General features: G+C 44.0%; 1 protein-coding gene across 2 annotated transcripts in view; it reads right to left on the reverse strand.

Moving 5' to 3' along the window:
- Window positions 1-10: 10 nt before the first annotated feature.
- Window positions 11-19,746, reverse strand: part of BMP6 (bone morphogenetic protein 6) — an 88,360-nt gene continuing 68,624 nt past the window's right edge. The window contains exons 3-7 of one of the 2 annotated variants that reach the window (XM_035317335.1): window positions 12,249-12,397; window positions 11,201-11,398; window positions 3,257-3,333; window positions 1,550-1,660; window positions 11-1,459 (exon numbers count right to left, since the gene is read on the reverse strand). In XM_035317335.1, coding sequence (XP_035173226.1) covers window positions 1,310-1,459; window positions 1,550-1,660; window positions 3,257-3,333; window positions 11,201-11,398; window positions 12,249-12,397 — 685 coding nt within the window. In that variant the 3' untranslated portion in view covers window positions 11-1,309. The remainder of the gene's footprint in view (window positions 1,460-1,549; window positions 1,661-3,256; window positions 3,334-11,200; window positions 11,399-12,248; window positions 12,398-19,746) is intronic. The other variant, XM_035317336.1, reaches the window with a different exon arrangement.

The raw sequence follows: 19,746 nt of genomic DNA on the forward strand, positions 1-19,746 counted from the left end.
TATATTCTTCTGCCTTAAAGGAAGCCTTTATTACCATGTTTTTAACAACTTTCTAGTGAAGCACAATGTCATGAGTTTCTTGTATAAAATCGAAGTGGTACAATTGTTTACACTGAGATTTTTCTAAATAAAAACTTTTTAAAAAAGCAGTCTTTCTATAAATGATACAGCACAATGAATATACAGTGACAGGTGCAATAAATTATAGCTTGTATTTACAAGAAGCCATTTAAATGCAAGAATCAGAGGTAAGTGCATTTAATACGCGTTTAATATTGATCAAAACAATTTGCTATTAGCTTTTGCTAGACAAACTGTGGCTACCATGTGATTGTATCCTTTATACCAGTTTGTTAGTTGCGTGAGTTGAAGGGGAAAGGTTGGCCAAATACTTAAGTAAATTGCTGACATTCTTTCTTCCTGTAAATAAATTGTCCAGCTAGAGAATGAATGGCCCCTAAACTTTTACATCTGAATTACAGCTAGAGAAGTGTCCTGACTTCCTTCCTGAGTAGGTGGTGGTAGATGAGGCAGCTACATGTGGGGAGTGGAAGGAAGTTGCATAAGAACAAGTGTATAAACCTAGAATGCCCAGTCAAATACTGAACTGAAAAGACCAGTCAGAGTCCAACTCCATGCTAGTATTTCTAACACGGGGCAGCCAAGCCATCTCACGCTTGCAGCATCAAATTTAAACTGCTTGGAGACCAAGGGACTCAAAACGTTTGCTTTGGCACAATTTTAGATGCATATATCATGACATGTTTCAAGAGGAGACTAACAGTATAGGTGTAGTAATAGATCCTTCTAGACAAAAGGCAATTACTAGCCTTAGGCATTTCATATTATTTTGTCCATGGTGTATGCTCTAAGTCTGATGTACTAGCGATTCTTTCTTTAGCGTCTCTTTCCCTCTGCCCCAGAAAGACTCACTGCTTTTGGGTATCCATCTGGTAAAACTGCAGCACACATCCAAGCAACTGATAAGGCCAAGCTGCTATGTGAGATTAAGACCATCCCAGCCAAGTAAAGCATGTGTGCAGGCATATTGCTGCTTTGCGAGCCCTGGCTCTGCGGAGCTGAGTGGCTGCTGCAGCGTTGGGTTGGGTTTTAAGAATTCCAGCAATTCGCTCACGCCACAGTGTGCGGTTCCCCAAGCCCTTTTCTTGCACAAGGCACATAAATGGTGTTTGGAAAGCTATTTTGTCAACCTTTTTTTTTTTTTCCCAAGGTCAGGTAGTTCATTGAAGTACAGAAGGTAGTATGGAAGTTCATGGTAGAATCATAGAGTCCATGTGAAGAATGTTTGTCAGTGACATCCACAAGCTCTTACTACCATATTCCTGTATTTCTTCAAGATTACATTAGAATTATCATCAAAATAAAGAACTGATATGGCATTTAGTTTGGTAGGTGCACAACATGGTTTGGGAACGTAATCGGGATTCATAAGATGAACCTGTTGTCAAAAAGAAAACACATTTGATACAATGGTAACTCTTTGAGAAATTCACTTATGGCTTTGGGACAGATCTTTCTGAAGACTTACCAGAGTCTGTACGATGGCATGATTGGTTGCATTCATATGTGCATTGAGTGGAAATGAACACTCCCCATCACAGTAGTTGGCTGCATAGCCCTTTGGAGCGATTATCCAGTCCTTTTTAGGAAACAAACAGAACTTGATTGAAATTAAAAAGTTGCCAGCTTCTACAGACAACTGGATGCAATTAAGAGCAGCTGAAAATTTTCCACTAACTTTGTCTTGAGGGTGAAAATGTGTTTTCACTGAAAGATTTATTTATTTATTTATTTAGTAAGCTGTGAATTTTCCATGGACACACTGATTTTAATGTCCAAAGAATGGTGCATTGCTACGCACAGCTTAATTGACACAAACTACAACAGTTTTATTTCTAAAACTGCTGCTGTGGTGCCTTGTGAGGATTGTGGGTTGGATGCCTTAATGTTCCAACGTTTCCTGCAGGTTAGGCGTGCTGGCTGAACTACCTTTCCTAGGGTCACTGTAGGAAGTTTCATCTGTCTAACTTCACTGCTGCCACACTCCCACACGAGGGGAAGGACAGCCTGCCTGAGCTGCAGGTGGCAGGGGACCCCTTGGCAATGAGCAGAATGCTGTGAAAGGAGGGGATGCTTTGCCACAGGGATAACACAAAAAAATTACAGATTTTTCTCCTACTGCTACAAAAGAGCCAAAAATAAATTAAAACAACAACAACAACAAAATGGCTTGTGTGTTAATAGTGCAGAAGGGTGGTTTTAAAGAGCGATCACCAGTTAACAAGAAACATTTTTCTTCCCTCAGTATCAGGCTCTGCAGTCACCCTACAGGAGGAAGCACTCACTGGTGCTCTTCTTAAGCGTCTTAGAGTATTTCTCCTTTACCTGACACTACGTACCTATGGTAGCATGAATTTTGCTGTAGCAGTAACTAGGCAACCAGCAAACGTTACCACAGCTTTGCTAAGTCTGCTGTGTGATTGCTGATGTGAGGATTCCTGGGTGTATCTAAACTACCCCTTCGTTTCACAGCACTTGCTCACCCATAATTTGCTCCTGGGTAAGAGAGCTGCTCTTCATAAAACAGTCACTCTTTTGATACAGAAGCAAGTACTGGCTATGTAAATACATTTGTGGTTTAATTTGGTATATGGAAAGCACTGCAAAGGGCGTGGGGAGGGGAGACTTTGCTAACTCTACACACAAAAAAGTGCTGAATTTAAAAAAAAAAAAAAGACATTTTTAGTGAAATGTGACAATTAATGACACTGGCTTGGCCCCAAATAAGTTGCCCTGAGGACCCCTCTAGCCCTGCAGCATTGCAACTAAACTAATCTTTGGTCTAACTATGGCAGTCAGTGCTAGCTCCCTTGGGGGTGCAGGTTAAAACAAAGCTGATCTCTAGAAAAACTTCATTTCATTAAAACTGGTACTTACTTAAACCTTTTTTCTTTATCATTAGAAGCGCACAGATAGGAGCCCTTACCGTGACTCCCATAAGTGACAGAGAACAACAATGTATTTGAATCTTATAAAGGTATCAAACTTCCTCTGGATTCTATCAAATATCACAGCTATCAATATTTATTTGCCCTTCACTATGACTGGTTTTAATGGGGAGGCACAAGGGACATTTTAAAACATAATGGCAGCCTCGAGTGGAATTACCATGACACTGTTTAGATAACATTTCATAACAAAATGTCTGGTTTACCCAGAGAGAAACATCACACACCTGCCATCCCAAGTCTTGGAAGCTCACGTAAAGTTCATGCTTCCTGCACGCTGTTTTTAAGTCACTGCTGTTGTAATCTGTTAAAATAAAAAAGAACAAAACATGAATTTAGGAGGTAAAACAGTCTGGAACACACAGCTGGGCAGATGTGCACAATGCGTGTTCAGCAGCGAGAAACAGCATGCTCCCATCAGCAGCCCAGAGAAGAAGGCTGTTGAGGGACATCCAAAGCAGGCCTGAAATTTTTAAGATGCCTGTGGGAATGGCAGCACCCAAGTAACAGTGACTCAGTTACAACTCCTTCAGCCTCCCTTAAAAACCTGACAAGCAGTGCTCAGAAAACACCTCCCCTAAATCATTTCTTAAAAATAAATCTCTGCTCTTTCAGCCCAGCACATGCCACGTCCCTGCTGCATGCTCACGTTTCCAGTGTGCGCTGCCCCAGGGGATACGCTCAAAATGCACAAAGTTTCTGAGAGCAATGCAGTCCCAGGGAGGCTCCTCGCCACCCTGTACACGTTAGAAGACATCCTTGCACAGCTCTGATGTCCTCTGATGTCCCGTCTCAGTCTGTGCCTTACCCCAAGCCTACCCCAATCATGGCTCCACATAGCATCTCTGCTCTCAGACCTGAATCATCCACACTCTGTAAAACTCCTTCCCAGAGCCCACCAAACCTCTCTGGCAACACGTTTATCTGCAGTTGACACAGGATTTGACAAGCTCTCACCTTTAACTTCCTAATGCCAACACTGTATACAGAGAAGCATGGTGTACCAAGCCCTGACCCTTACCACAGCGATGTTTTGACCGTGCAGAAGCTGCTCTGACAGCCCTACAAAATGCAGCTTTTGAACAGTGAGTGGAATTTGCCATCTATATTTGGAAAGAGAGGAGGCTTCGCACGCGAACACCTGGGACCATGGTGAAGGGAGGACTTGAGCCGTGACAGAGGGGCCTTTCACTCCCCAATGGCTGCCCAGATCCAGCCTGGACAGGCGGTGGCTGAGCATCTCCCCTGTGATGAAAGGCAACCTTCACGCCCAAGAGTATGTGGGAGGGCAAAGAAAAAGCAACAGCCACGATGGGAAGCAAAAAAGCTGGTGGCAAGCGTGGTGGGAGCCCGGCTCCCTGTGCACGCAGTGACACTGACGCTCTTGTCCCGCAGGCAGAGCCTGGAGATGGACCCGGCCTCCCAGCGTTTCCACCCAGCGCTTCACCAGACGCGCTGCTGCAACGCAGGCAGATGCCACACACGGATGCTGATGACTTGCCCCAGTCAAGCAGCCCCCCGGCGCCCCTAATGCTGCATGAAAGGGCATGGTCCCAGTGCAGCTTTCCACAAGTGTAGCGGCTGGGATAGAAAAATATTTTTAGTGACTTTTTCCTTGGCTCTGAATAAGCCTTTCTTTTTCTTCTTCTTCTCTCCCCCTTCACCCCCCAAGTTTAGGAACTACAAATGCAAATATTTATCCAGAAGAAAAACTATAATACTAAAAGCACATCCAACTGACATTAAGGGCAGCCCAGTGTTACAGCTGGGTACAGTTAACACTGAGGTCTGAAAAAAACCCTACACCTCAAAACAAACCTAGGCTCTAAACCACCAAAGATTAGAGAGCTGTTTTTAGAAGCAGTTTGGGTTTTAAACTTTCAGGATTGCATTTCAGGCCTTCAATAGCTTTGCTTCAATCATGAACCAGGTGAGCAGAGCTAACAGGCTGCTGCCACATAAACACACATATTTCAGCAGTGTCTGGTAGCAAGGACGGAGGAAGGTCTTTCTATTCAAGCTTTCCACTTTCAAACCAGACATAACCAACAGAAACCAAGGTGTGGGTTTTTTTTTTTTGTTTGTTTGTTTTTTCAAAATGAAGCTTTTCAGTCCCTGAAATTTCTAGTGTGAGTTCTAAATGATCGTATGTTTCTAAATGATATTATTTCTCATAATGAGAAATAAAATGAGCAGAGGATATTTTTGGTCGTCAAAGGCTTTAATTTTAGTCCCTGAAAACATGACTTCATTGTTCTATGGGAAATATGCTGTTTGCTAGGGAAAGAACATCTGTATTTGACAGGGAGTTATGGTGGCTGGTTAGATGGCATTTATCTATTCACAACAAACTACATAGAGCTATGATATGTCCCAAATACAGCTACAATTTACCCCAATTAGCTACAGGAAAAGGGTGAAGGTGAGGGAAGCAGAAACAACAGGAGTGGGAAGGAAGGCCACAAGCAATCAGAAGTTCCAGAAAACAGAGGGGAAAAAAATTGCTTAACAAATTATACCAAGCAGAACATACTATGAGTGTGTCCTCTCACTCTGCGTGAAATTGCCCCTAAAAATCCTCAATGTCACCTAATTCATACCTTGCACTGCATGCCAACTACTCTCTATCCCAGGTGGACGCAGCCAGTCCTGCCTCCTCACTTGCCCAAACACAGAGCTCAACACAGTGAACATTCCTTTTCCTGGGATTTGCACTCTCCCACATATAACCCTTACCCCTCCTCTCCCACTTGTTATGTTTTCTTACTGCATCCTGCAAATACTTGAGGATTTCCTTCAAAATCTTTCAGCTTCATGGTGCCACATCCATCTGTCAAGCTCCAGTCAGCGATTCCCAGACAAAGTACTGCAATGTTGCAGTTCCCTTCCGCTGACCACCTTGACAATGAGGGGCTCTTCCATGGTGAATGCACAGGACCCGAGGTCTGTCACTCCAGGGTTTTGCAGATTTGTCCTCCAGTTTACGTTACAGCTGGCAAATCCTTGCAAGCAACATTGTCTGTATTCATGGGGAGTTGCCTTTCGCTCAGCTTCAGGGATGCTACAAAGCTTTAAAAACCTCTTAGCAGTGCTTTTACAGATAGGGGGAAAATGCAGCAAAACACAATGATCCATTTCTTATGGTTTGGGGCTTGACACATGCTCTAGAGCCACGTACTCCCCATTATGACCCTGAAAAAAATGGGGTTTTGGCTGAGAGCTCAAGCACACTGATCTACTGAAGGTAGCCTTCACAACACATTGTCTCGACCCTGGAGAGCAGTGTCAGCTGCCCCAGTCCAGTGTGCTCAACAGCCCAAATTGCCATCCTCAGTGCAAGATGTTTCCCAGAGACATCCACTAGCTCTGTGAGTTCATGGGGCTGCTTTGGGACTTCCTACAGGCCCACTGTGGGTTTAGAAAATTATACCTTGGTATATTTGGGAATACCAGCTTGGCACTTGCAACAGGCTACAATAACTAACTAACTAACTAACTAAATAAATAAATAAATAAATAAAAGAACACCCCTTGTTCCGCACTTAAAAATAAGCCCCAGGGCAGGGCAGTTCCAGCAGCAGAGCTAGGGTGGCTCCTCTCCATGGGTGCCTGCTCCAAAGGCTGCCTGCCCTCACCAAGGATGCACTGTGACACAAGCCTGCCTTTCTGCCAGCACAGATGTTTCTCTTAAGGTTGGACACTGGCATTTGCACTGCTGAAAGGGGAGAGAGCATAGTCTGACCCTAATGATCTTCCTCCTACAGATAGTTACACACGAACCTCAGATTTCTTACAACCTCTCCCACGTTAAGTGCTGGCAAAGAAGATATAAATATTTACTGAGGTTGATCTGCCTGAGAATACCCTCGCTGCTCCCAAGGTGCCGGTTTACCAAATTCCACAGGGTAATAAATTGCTTCTGTCGTCCCAAATAGCTCTGACAGAGGTCTCTGAGGCCAGCCCCTTCTTCTTGGTGTTTGACTTTGGTGATTTGTCCGGATAAAGCTGGTGTAAACCGATCACACAGTTAAGAGCAGCCCACTTCACATGAAAGTGGATGGGAAGAAGGGCAGATTTGGGGCTGGAGAGGACACGCATGTTATGGCACATGGGAATGCTGGCTGCACCGCATCTGAGACCTCCACTAAATAGATTTTATGTGAGATAACGATGTTTATTAACAAGATCCCTGCCACTGTGAGAGCATTTGGAATTATTGGCCTTACTTGCCTTCAGTGTATGCACGTACTGCCCTTTGAGGTATCGAGTTCCCACACACGCAGGGTAGCCTGCCAGTACTGGAGTGCGGCATGCATACGCAGCGCTGCATGGAAGTGTCACCTTGAGGGCCCCTCTGCTTCTCATGGGGCATCTCATCTTATCCTGGGGCCTCCAGGACTGAAAAGAAGGGGGTGCTGTGTGAATCACAGAACCATAGAATATCCCAAGTTAGAAGGGACTTACAAGACTCATAGAGACCAACTCCTGTCTCCACACAGGACCACACAAAAATCAAACCATGTGTCTGAGAGTGCTGTCTAACACTTCGTGAACTCCAGCAAGCTTGTTGCTGTCACTACTTCCCTTGGAAGCCTGTCCCAGTGCTCGACCACCCTCTCAGTGAAGAACCTTTCTCCAAACACCCAGCCTGACCCTCCCCTGTCCCAGCTCCATGCCGTTCTCTCAGTTCCTGTTGCTGTCCCCAGAGAGCAGAGCTCAGCACCTGGCCCTCCGCTCCCCTCGTGAGGGAACTGCAGACTGCCATGAGGCCTCTCTTCAGCCTGCTATGCTCTGGGCTGAGCAAACTGAGGGAACTCAGCTGCTCCTCATACGTCTACCCCTCTAGACCCTTCACAATCTCTGTAGCCCTTCTTTGGACTCTCCCTAATAATTTTATTGTTTTTATACTGTGGTGCCCAAAACTGTACACAGTACTCAAGGTGAGGCCACACCAGAGCAGAGCGGAACAATCCCTTCCCTTGACCAGCTATCCATGCTGTGCTTGATGCACCCCAGGACATGGCTGGCCCTTTCGGCTGCCAGGGCACACTGCTGGCTCACATTCAACTTGTCATCAACCAGAACCCCCAGATCCGTTTCCATGGGGCTGCTCTCTAGCCTCTCGTCTCCCAGTCTGTACGTATAGCCAGGGTTGCCCTTCCCAGGTGCAGATGCTGTTAAATTTCATGCTGCTGGTGATTGGCCAGCCCTCTAATTTGTGAAGATCTCTCTGCAAGTGAGTCTTGCTCAGAGCAGCATGAGCAACCTCTCAGTAAGGATGAGGCATGGAGTGGGATGTGCCTGAAGGATGACTTGCAGAAGAGGATGGTTATTGCTGCTGGGCAAGGAGACGGACACACACACAAACCAGCTTTCAGGTAACCTATGGAGGAGCTGACCACACAGCACTAACACTGATGCTCAGGGATCACCAGCTGTTGGGTTGAAGACTCCCCAGGTCTTCAGGTTAACGACAGGGTCAGCCCACTGCAGACGTAGCATGGCAATGACCTCCAGACCCTGGAGGCAACTGTGGAAAAACACCTGCACTCTCCTCCCACCTACATCATGCCTCTGTGTCCTGGGCCTGAGATGATCGTGATTTTATGCCTTAACAGCCAAAAATACTTCCTTTTCTTCCAGCTCATCCTCCTTCTGCAGAAGACCAGAGCTCGGCTCCAGGAATGCATTGACGCAGGACTCTATGTCAAAGCAGTTCATAACCATGGGGGTTACTCAGTTCTGCTTTATATAAGCCAGTTATAATTACGTGTTTATAATTCAGGGAAATGAGCATTCTTGGCGAAAAAGTACAGACTATTTGCATTCTTATGCCACAGCCATAACCTTAGCCTCTGAGCACTTGATACTGACTTCAGGACAAGAACTGCACATCACAGGAGACACATCAGGGTCCCAGTCCTGCAGGCAGTAGCGTGCACTAACAAAACCCTCCAGCTCACAGGATCCAGTGTCAGTCCAGCACCACACTTCAAATGCTCCTAACGGCAGCACTTGAAATGCTTTCCATATTTTGAGCGTAAATAATGCTTTTTTAAACACAGCACCCCAACCTAAATCACAGCATCATTTGGGAAAGGGACTCACGTAGAGGAGGGACAGTTCAATCCACAAAAAAACGCCAACACCAACCGGCTGCCTGGCTCACCATGAACGAAACTGCCCTCAAGCCCTGACGGGTAGCACCAATCTCCCAGCTGGTAGAGTACGCACCAAAAATCTGATGAGATGCAAGATACAGTGAAAGAGGAAGATATGCAGGTGGGGAGTTGAGCAGTTGGGGTCAGTGTGTGGTCCTGCACCTACCTCAGGTCCCAGTGTGTCTGGGTGCCCACAGGAGCAACATGGCTGTCAGGGTAACTTCTGGGTTCATGTCCTACATTGCCCTGTGTCAAAAGCTTCCCCAGTCCTGCTGTGCACAAGTGAGGCATGTGTGTAGGAATCCACCCAACTAATAAAGAAAAAAATCCCTGCAATCTTTTCAATGTTAAAAACCCACACTGGTCCATAGAGCCATCCCTGCGGGGTTATCAGTGCCTCTTGGGCTATTAAATCAACCACTTCTTAAGGAGAACAGACTCTGAGAGAGTAACACTTTGAATGGAAATAAGCTGATGCAGTCTCTCTTTTCTGAACACAGAAACCAAACAAACATACATCTTAACTTTAAATTCCTCTCCTTTTCCCTGCCTTCAGTCCATAGAGGCTCAACTATACCTTGTTGACTACTGAACTGCCAAATTCCAAGTTTTAAATTAAAGCTGTCTTTGAGTAAGAAGAGATTAAAAAAACACTTATGATCACACAACAGCCAGTTATTCCCCCCCCCCCTTTTTTTTTAAATAATTTTATAATAATCTCATGCCTGTTGTAGTCAATAAACCAGCAGTATAAAAATGGCCCTTTTTGCCCAATGTATCTGCTCCCTCTGGAGCTTTGAAACACATCTCCCGATTTAATTGTAGTCAAATCTCGGTTTCAGTGCTATGAAGCCTGCAGAGCTAAGGAGGGGAAGCTGGAGCCCATTCTGACTCTGCTACCAGCTCCTACACAAATAACAGTACCAGCAGCTCTGGGCAAGGAGGTTGCTCATTCACTAGACCGTGTGGATGCCAGCTCCCCATGTCTTCTCCCTGCCCATGCTCCCCAGCTCTACTGTCAGACTCAAAGAAAAAAGCCTCCAGTGCAGCACTGCTGCCAGCCCTACCCATGACCCAGCAGCATGTGCATGACCACTGTGGGTGCAGCCTGCCCACTGACTGAGCGTGCCAGAGCAGGATGCAGCCAACGGGTTCACACTGGTGAAGCTTTGGCGAGGCTGGCTCATTTTCCCACAGCTAACACAGTTTAGTTTCCCAAACTAACAACAAGACTAACAAAACCACCTCTCTTCCTGGGGGTTTAGTCATGCCTAGATGCAGGAAAAGCAGGGATCCTATTGGAAAAGAAGGGGGCAGCATAAGCAAATTAATCAAGTAACTAGGAATTGGCTGAAATGTTTGAGAAGAAAGAAGGTACTCAATGAATGAAGGCCTGCAGCACTGTGACATAGGGCAGAGCAGCTGCAAAGCGGTCAAAATGCACAAGGCAAGACTATCTCAATTTTTGTCAAAATTTCAGAGTTGTCCCACCAGCACGTAGCAGCACTCACAAGCTTGTACAACACATCAACATGCAATCTTTCCACAGCAAACAGGCAAGCCTGCTTGCATGCCTGGAAATGAATTTCACCATTTACACTACTGTTCCCACAACGGGAAAAAAAAATCTCATGCTGTTCTAAAAGGGTTTTTCCAAAGAAAACCAAATGATGACTCTGCTGGAAACATATATGAGCAATATGATAGATCCCAGTGTACACTGAAATGGTATCTTTTAAATATAGCATTTCACTTGGCATGATTCTAGGCAAATATTGAATCCAATGGCTGTGACTTCACATGGGGTCTGTATTCCACTCTGGGTTTTAAAACTCCTGTAAATTTACTTACATGAGACTCACACTCCCATCCCATCACAGATACAACCTCTGCCCCCAAGGAGGGGCACCCCACCTCACATTCCCCTTCTTGCTTTTGTACACCAACACAAACAGGAACATCACAAGAGGAGGCTCCAGCTCCTAGACAGAGTGGGTGTTTCATGATTACCTGTGACAGTCGATACCCTGGAAACATCCTGAGCCTGGGTGGAGCGGTTTCGACTCTGCTGCCTGCGCCTGCTTGTCGCTGACCTAGTGGTCCGGACATGGACTTCGCTCACTTTGAAGAAGGCCACCATGAAAGGCTGCTTGTCATAAGGGCCATCTCGCCCTATAAGGCCTGCTTCTCTAGGATTTACACTGAAACCTTCAAATCAAACAGAAAAGCGATTGTTAGAGGAACTACACAGTTGGATTGCTCTTTCCAGCGCTGCAGCATCCCAGTAAACAGGATTTCCTCTTTTCTTGATCATGCTGTTTCTCTTTCATCATTAAACCCTCCCCTCCTGCCACCATGACCTGTAGACATTTTTACAACAGCACCCCATCCACCGTGGACAAGAAGCTCCACCATGGCATCTGGCTCTTTGATACCCCCTATGCAATCTCTATTCCATTTTAGGCATTAAACAGGTATAGAGATAGATATATAAAACACAATGCCTGGATGTCTCAGGACTGTTTAAGCAGCTGCCAGTGACTGTCTCAGTGGCTGTTTAAATACAAGGAGCAGAGATGGGGCTAGGAGACCTTTGGGGAAAGCAAAGGTCAAAGAGAGGTGCTTTGGCCAGGAGTACACAGATAGGCTCTCAGCACATTTGGGGAGGTGGAGGCTGGCACTGTATTTTCCTCAAGGAGAGCAGCTGACAGTCCTTCTGGTCTCATTTGACCCCACAGTTGTATCAAAATCCAGGATGGAGTGATAAGAAGAAAATATAAGGTTGAAGGCCAGTTCCCACTGAAGTAAAATGTCATTGTTGTCTTTAGTTGCCATCTGCTCACTTAGATCTTCTCCTTCCCTACTGCTTATCCTGCAACACTCAACTTCATACTGTCTTACATTCTCTCCTTTTCTTTTCCACCTTTCAAATTTTCTGTGCTCTGTGAAGTGCCATCATTACAGCCACCCACATTAAAACTGGACGCTGTTAGCACCACTTCCAAACAGCATCCAGAAGGCTTGCAAGATGACTCATGCTAACTGGCCCATGACCTACCGTCCTGGGTCACCACGCTCAGCTGGAGCCCCATGTTGTGCTGAGGGTTCATCACCCACATGTTACTGGTGGCAGTGACATCAAACTCCAGCCATCCCTCCTCTGAGGCCCACACTGCTCGTGTGTCCAGGAGAAACAGGTCAGAGGCTCTGCAGAAGAGAAAAGTAATGACAAGACAGTGATATCTGGGGTTTTCTCCCCTGGCTAACAACCCCCAAGATCTGCCTGTTTGTAACCAGAGTTTTTCCACAAGATGCATGTGCTTCTGCATGTGAAATTCAGGATCACAAAGGTTTTTCCACTGTTTTCTAGGCTGGAGGAAAGGAATCTCAGTCTTTAGGTCTTGGTGTTTCTCTATCAGCAAGAGATTCATAAGTCACTCTTCTTCCTGAAGAGAGTAATTCTAGCCCTGGCAGGACAGTGGTCAAACTACCAGCATTTCCAGGCATTCAATGACTTCTGTCAAAGGGTTTTTGTGGTTTCACTCCAACTTTCACAAGACAGATCTACCACAATTGGTAACAATAAAAAACAAACAAACAAAACAAACAAGTAAACAAACAAAAACAAGTAACAGGCCAAACATCAAACAGTGAAGCAAAATGAACCCTAAAGACATATGGTCCCTAAAGACATTTTGCACAGGTTTTGCAACATGTTTTAGAAAGTGTTGTTCCAAGGATGTTGGTACTGGGTCTACTTCGTGGACTTCAGCTTCAGCCTTTTCTGCAGGATCAAACAGACACTAAAATTCAGTTCAATTAAATCATCTGCAGAATCACCCATAGAAATCCTGTCTACATTTTCTCACTGTATTATATGCATAACTTTCACATGAAAACACATGCTACAACTCCTATCCTTAATCTATGACCAGCATCACAAAGTGGATAACAGGCATCAGTCCCAACTTCTGCCATCTCTCTCTCTCTCTGTTGATTTTTTTTTTTTTCCTGACAATAACTTAATGGAAATGAAAAACAGGATACCTGTCTCTTCAACCCATCAAAGGTTAACTTCAGGAAAAAAAAGAAGTTTTGATTGAGTTACACTTTATTTTTGGCCAACTGCTATGTCATACCGCCCAGCAGCTTGGTTTACATGAGATCACACATGGAAAAATAAGCACTTAAGTATATTAGGGCTCCTGGTGTAGCTATTTTTACAGCGTGGAGGCTTTCCTCTGCCTCGCTGGTAGCTGCACGCTCTGTGGTTGACTCAGCAGCCTTTCCCACAGGAGTCTTTGCCATCGCTCCTCCAGTGGTAACAGGGTTCAGGAACAACTCTGACCTTCACCTCAAACAGCGGCAAGTGGCTGGGGTTAACCAGCTGCTACATGTTTTGGAAACCTTAAGCTTGAAAGATTTGGGCTTTCCCAGGCAGGCATGTAAGCTGAGGCATTGCTTACAGGAGGCTGCAAACAGCACCTGCAGCTGAGACTACTTTTCCCCTCTCTGGGTTAAGAGAGAAATGAACTACTAGATCATCCCCACCTCTGACTACGATCTACAGACTGGTCCTCTCCAGTGCTTGAAATGGTCTTTATCTGAAAAGTGTTTTTCCTAGAAGCTGTTCTGATTTACCCCCTCACATTGATTTATTTTTGGTTTCCCATGCCCAGTTTCCCTTGTCTAGGTGCCATATGTTCCCTTGCACTTGTCAGCTTCAGACAATGTCCCACTGAAGCCTCCAGACTGGAGCAACTTCAGCATTATGTCCGCCCAAACCAAATAGGTCTGGCTGCAGAGCTGCTGGGAACTCTATGAGAGCAAACTCTATATACACCTTCATGAACACTCAAGCACACAGAATTAGTCAACTCTGCACAAATTTGAAGAGGAGGCTCAGTCGTTAATACCCATTGCCTTGCACTTTGTGAAGGCACTTGGCCATCACAGATCTGTAAAGCCAGAAAGGAACACAGGGACCTAGTCTCTTGCCTTTGAACTCCAGGCCAGATCGGCTACATCCACATCACTCCTGAGAGATGTTTGCCTGACCTGATCTTCAAGTTTTCCTTTCTTTGGAACTCCACCGTCTTCCCAGGAAGAATATTTCACTTGAAGGTTTTTTTTTTTTTTTTTTTTTTTTTTTTTTAAATACCCACAATATCTAACTAAAATGACACAACAGCCTCCCCTTCTTAAAACAACACCGAGTCTTCAGTCTTTCCTTGAAAGCCATATTTTCTAGACTTTAACTATTCTCACCGCTATTCTGTAGACCCAGATTTGATCAAGATCTCACTGATACTGAGTACAATGGAAAGAATCTTCATGTGTTTCTGAGACTGTACCTCTACTCATACATCTCAAAATAGCATTTTGGCTTTTTCACAAAACTCACTGTTAACTCATGATTACCTTGTGATTCACTATAATGCCTAGATTTGTGCTGCTGCACTGCAACATACCCAGTCACTTCCTAAGGTGTATTTACTTCACTAATTTGTCGTGCCCAAATGTAACTTTCCTTTCTATCAGATCACACTTTTTTCCCCAGACTGGACCTTCATCACTATTAGTTTATTTAAAATACAGACTTGTCTTCCAGTGGGTCTCCCCCATCTCAGTGTCGTCCACAAATATAATGAGCAAACTCTCTGACCAAGGTACAGTGCTACCAAATGGGAATGCTCCACCTTAGCCCAGTATCTCACACCAGCTCTGGTCAGATTTAAACGCCTTTGTAAAACAGAAAAAGTGACAACTGAGCTTTCCAATCCAGTTAACTGTTTGAAAAAAAAAATAAAAATGTTCATATACAATTAATTTTCAATCAGCTCCTCTATTTAACTGGCTTCTGACTTGTCTGAGTGGATAAAGCCAACGATGCAGATTCACCTCACAGACAGGTCGCATCTGTAATGTTCACAGGTAACACGTCCTAATACTTAAAGTCTGTTTTCAGTTAATGTTTTTTACCTGAAACTTGCCAAGCTGCACAACATTGTCTAGTAACTAGCAGCATTTGTTACTAGTTTTGTTTTCAGCATGAAGATTAAAATAAAGAAATAAAAATTCACCCATTTCCAAAGACCAAATTAAGGAAAAAAATGAATTTACTTAGAGACTGCCTGTGCTGGGTCTGGCTGGGATGTTAAATTTCCCTGAAGCAGCCCATACAGTGCTGTGCTCTGCACTTGTAGCTAGAACAGCAGTGGTATCACACCGGTGTTGTGTCTGCTGCTGAGAAGTGCTGGCACAGCATCAGGACTCTCTCTAACCCTCCTAGGGGGTGGGCAAAAAAGTGAGAAAGAAACATCAGCAGGGCAGCTGACCTAAACCAACCAAAGGGATATTCCATACCATATGATGTCACACTCGGCAATAAAAGGTGGAAAAAGGAAGAAGAGGGAAGGGGTGGGCTCTCGTTGAGAAAACATCTGTCCTCCTCCCAAACACTGGCTATGTGCGTTGAGGCCCTGCTTCAAGGATGTGGTCAAGCATCGCTCATTTGTGGGAAGTAGAGAATAATTTCTTTCCTCTGCACTTCCACATAGCCTTTACTTGTCTTGTTTTGTTTTTTCCCTTTCCCCCTCCCTTTTCCCCTTTCCCTTTTTTCCCTTTAGTTGAATTGTTTAATTAATAATAATATTTCCTTAATATTTGTTTTCCCTTTAATTAAATTATCTTTATCTCAACCCATGAGTTGTTCTTTCCTTTACTTCTTCCCCTCCTCCTCTGAGGAGGGGGAGTGAGAGAGCAGTTGTGGTGTTCAGCTGCCTAGCACGGTGAAACCACCACACTGCCCTTCCCTAGAGCTGCATGGCAGAGAGATGTCCATGCTGCTCCTGACAACAATGTGTATGGTGTCTGATGCTTTAACAGAGACTGAGAGGTCTCCCAGGCTAGGTGGAAGGGATATTACATCCAACCAGACAGGGAAGGGTGAAGGCCTTGCTGTGATGGTGGGGGACACATGGATACACAAGGACCAGATGAAGAGACTCTGGAAAAAAAGCAAAGTCTGCAGAGAAAAATGAGAAGAAAGTACCTGAGACCACTATGTACTCCGTGAATCAGACCTGTTATTCCCAAGCCATCATTCCTCTGCTTTTAGAAACATCTGGGAAACTACTGGCACCTTCCTGTAGGGATGGCTCACAGAGGGCACAACCTGCTACTGCTACCATTTGTGGCAACACAGCTGTCAACAAATGCAGCAACAGGCATCAGAGATGTGAATCCCACCCTTCCGGTCTTGCCCTGTTACATTCAGGAGCAAATGCAGCCACCTAACTGAATTTGCTTGACCTTTTTTTTTTTTTTTTTTTTTTTTTTTCCTTTTATTTTTTTCCCTTCAGTCCTGCTTTCTGAAGATCTTGGAAAAAATATCTATTACACTCTTCTACCATTAGACTGCAAAATAAAGATGGGAAGCATGAGAGCTAAAGCTCCTGCATAGCCTTACTCCCACTCCTGATGCTGTACTGCAGGCTGATTTTGACAGGGACCATTTTTGTCCTCTGTCTTTGCTTACCAGGTCCAGACTCTATGACCTTACCCATTGCAAAAGCTGGAGCACACACAGCAGATGAGCAGGGAGCTCCTGCAAGCCAAAGGGTGTTGCTGGATAAAAAATAAAAAAATAAAATAATAATAAAAGATAATCTGATGCCAGTAGCTTAACCTAGAGGTGACAGTTTGCCTTCACTACCAACTATTGTTATATCTCACTGTTACTACAATGCTCGATCATCTCATCTTTATTTTCAGCATACCTAACCTGGATGAGTTTAACGAATGATTTCCATAATAAAGGTGTTGCAGGCATAACATGTATTATTAAAGGAAAGCAAGTTTGTGGGAGAAACTGAGGCAATGAGCTAAAAAACCCTCCTGGGACAAGAGCAGACATCAAGTGGGAAGATGCAAGTTAGGGATTCCTAACTCAAACCAGGAGCTCTCTGATCTGGATCAGGGCCATGCAGTATGGTCTCAAATCCCAAGAAAGAAATGGAAGCCTTTCCGTGGCCTTCAGAGGACTCTGGAGGAGGACTGGGAAGCTAAGGTCAACAGAGCAATCACAAGTGGCTGCAATAAACAAAAAGAAGTACACAATTTACCGGAGAAATGTGGCCTGTGTGATTCAGAAGGCAGTATTTAGATCCAGTGTCCCCAGAGAGCAATATGATTTGTCAGAAATAAAAATCAAATACAACTACTATTCTTAACACCGGCATCCCAATCATGAACTCCGGGCATTTATAGGAGAAACAGCTTGCATTTAAGTCCTGTTGCCCCCTGTCCCCCCCCTCCAAGATAAATATTTTGTTAACTGAGACCTCTGTGTAAACCTTTCAACAAAATGTTTTTGGGTGTAAATTCACTTTGAATACTAATTAGATTAGAATTTAGTCAAATTAGTAACCAGGTCAAGTGGTTAATCTCAGTTGCTATACTTAGTGAAACGTTTGCATTAAAATAATTTCTCTGTTCTGGGTACACATTACAACATGGAACTTTGCTACAGGAAAAACACCAAAGCTATAAAAAGCTGAATTTAAAGAAGCATATGTTGAGCTAGGTTTTTTACTTTCCCACCCTCCTTGGCCTTTTTTCCCTGATCAGGCAGAAGTCTTACAGGGAGACAGTGAGAATAAACAGAACTCTCACCTTCAAAATGACCAAGTTAAAGGTCTCTTATTTTAATTACAGAGCTCAGAACAACGTTTTTGGCCCAACTTCAAAGCTCGCAATTACCCAGGTGTTTAAAGGATTGTTACGCATCAACAGCCATTTACCAAAGCATTAATTACTCTAAGTCTCTAAAACTTTCCTCAACTAAACCTTTTTGTTTACTTTTCTTCAAAGACAAGTTGACATAATAGTCTAGACTGCCTAACAGCAGTTTCTCAAAAGGGAATTTTGAACACAAGTGTGTGGGATTTACATTTTAATTAATACACTTTCAAAATACTCTTCTGAGTACACTGGATCAGAGTCTTCAGCTTGTACAGATACTGACCTTGTATAAAAATTATTCTGTACATAGCAAACTACCAAGATTATTTGCTCTTATCAACTAATGAAAAATAACTGTACTCACAACAGATGCAGCCTTACTGAGTTGAATGAAGCTCCTTGTAGATAAAACCTTGAAATCATCACAGCCTTTTAAAAACTTTAGATCCACCACCTTTCAAGAGATGTAAGTCCTATTGTGATTTTTTTACTGTTTATTGCTTGTAGAACATATGGTAAATGGAGCTTATATAGAATAAAGTACTGTCAACAGATACTATATAAAACCTTAACAACTGAGCATGTCTAAATGACCATTAATGCACAGAGTTAAAAGCACCATGGAAAATCTCATCCATTAGCACCCGTTCATACACAGAGCTTCAGGCAAAGGGATGACAGCACCTGCAATGAGCTGCCATGGAAAGCGAAGACAGTCTCTATCATTTAGGGAAAAGAAGAAAAACTCATTTTAACTGTCTTGAAGAAGCTATACCATCTCTGGGCCAGGAAAAGAGATGTGCACGTCCTGTAAGAATTCATAGAAATAAGGAAAGAAATACTAGGCACAGTCAGCCTGCAAATGAAGCTACTTCCAAGATGGAATAGTAGACCAGCAACTGTGAACTAATTTGCAGGAAAAAGCATAGAATGGAGCACAGGGACACACCAGAATGGAGTGGTAGGTAAGCTTGGCTTCACACTGCTCACACCACCAGTGCTCCATCTGATAAAAACTCCCATGTTGAAAAAGCTGTCCTGTTTTAAGGCTGCATCTGGCAGAGTGGAAGGTGAGAGCCTAGAGATGGAGGATGTGGTCCCCACACACCAGGACTGGGGGAAGCTCAGCCTACATGTCTGTGATAAGCCCCAGCAAAGCCAACACTGATATTTGAGTGCAAAGGTGTCTCCCCACACCCAGCTCAAGGTTGTGAGTTTCACAGCTCCAGAGAATGAACATTTCACCAACAGAAACAGTAAAAAAAAAAAAAAAAAAAGTCCAAATTCAGGATAGGATACATATTTCTCATTTCCTTTATTAGGATATAAGGACACCAAGGGACATTCTAGTTGTAGTGATAATTAAAAGTCCTACACCTCAGCATTTAAATGCAGTTTGAGCCATGAAGATGGGGGAGAGTGTAAATGGGAAGTATTTATCTTTAAGAGAAGAAAGAAGGCAGTTATTTATATAGCATTCTTTAGTTTTGGTAGAAAAAGCCAGCTGGTTATGGAACCGGTAAGTCTCATCTAGAATAACTTTGACTTTTAAACTATTAAAAACAACCACCCTAAAACACAACAAATCGCATACACTTGGTGGGAGTTGAACTGAAACGCTGACAGACACTTCTCTATAGCATCATGGAAACAGCTCTGTCATATACAAATATATGCACACTATATACAAACCTGACCCTAACTTGAAACAGATTGATGCTAGCTTTGTCATTTGTATTACACAACCCAGTTCAAAATCCAGTTGAGGACAGATATTTATTTTCTAAGCTATAAACACTGCCGGCAAATCA

Source organism: Oxyura jamaicensis, chromosome 2 (genome assembly GCF_011077185.1).
Source record: "Oxyura jamaicensis isolate SHBP4307 breed ruddy duck chromosome 2, BPBGC_Ojam_1.0, whole genome shotgun sequence".
Taxonomy (NCBI): domain Eukaryota; kingdom Metazoa; phylum Chordata; class Aves; order Anseriformes; family Anatidae; genus Oxyura; species Oxyura jamaicensis.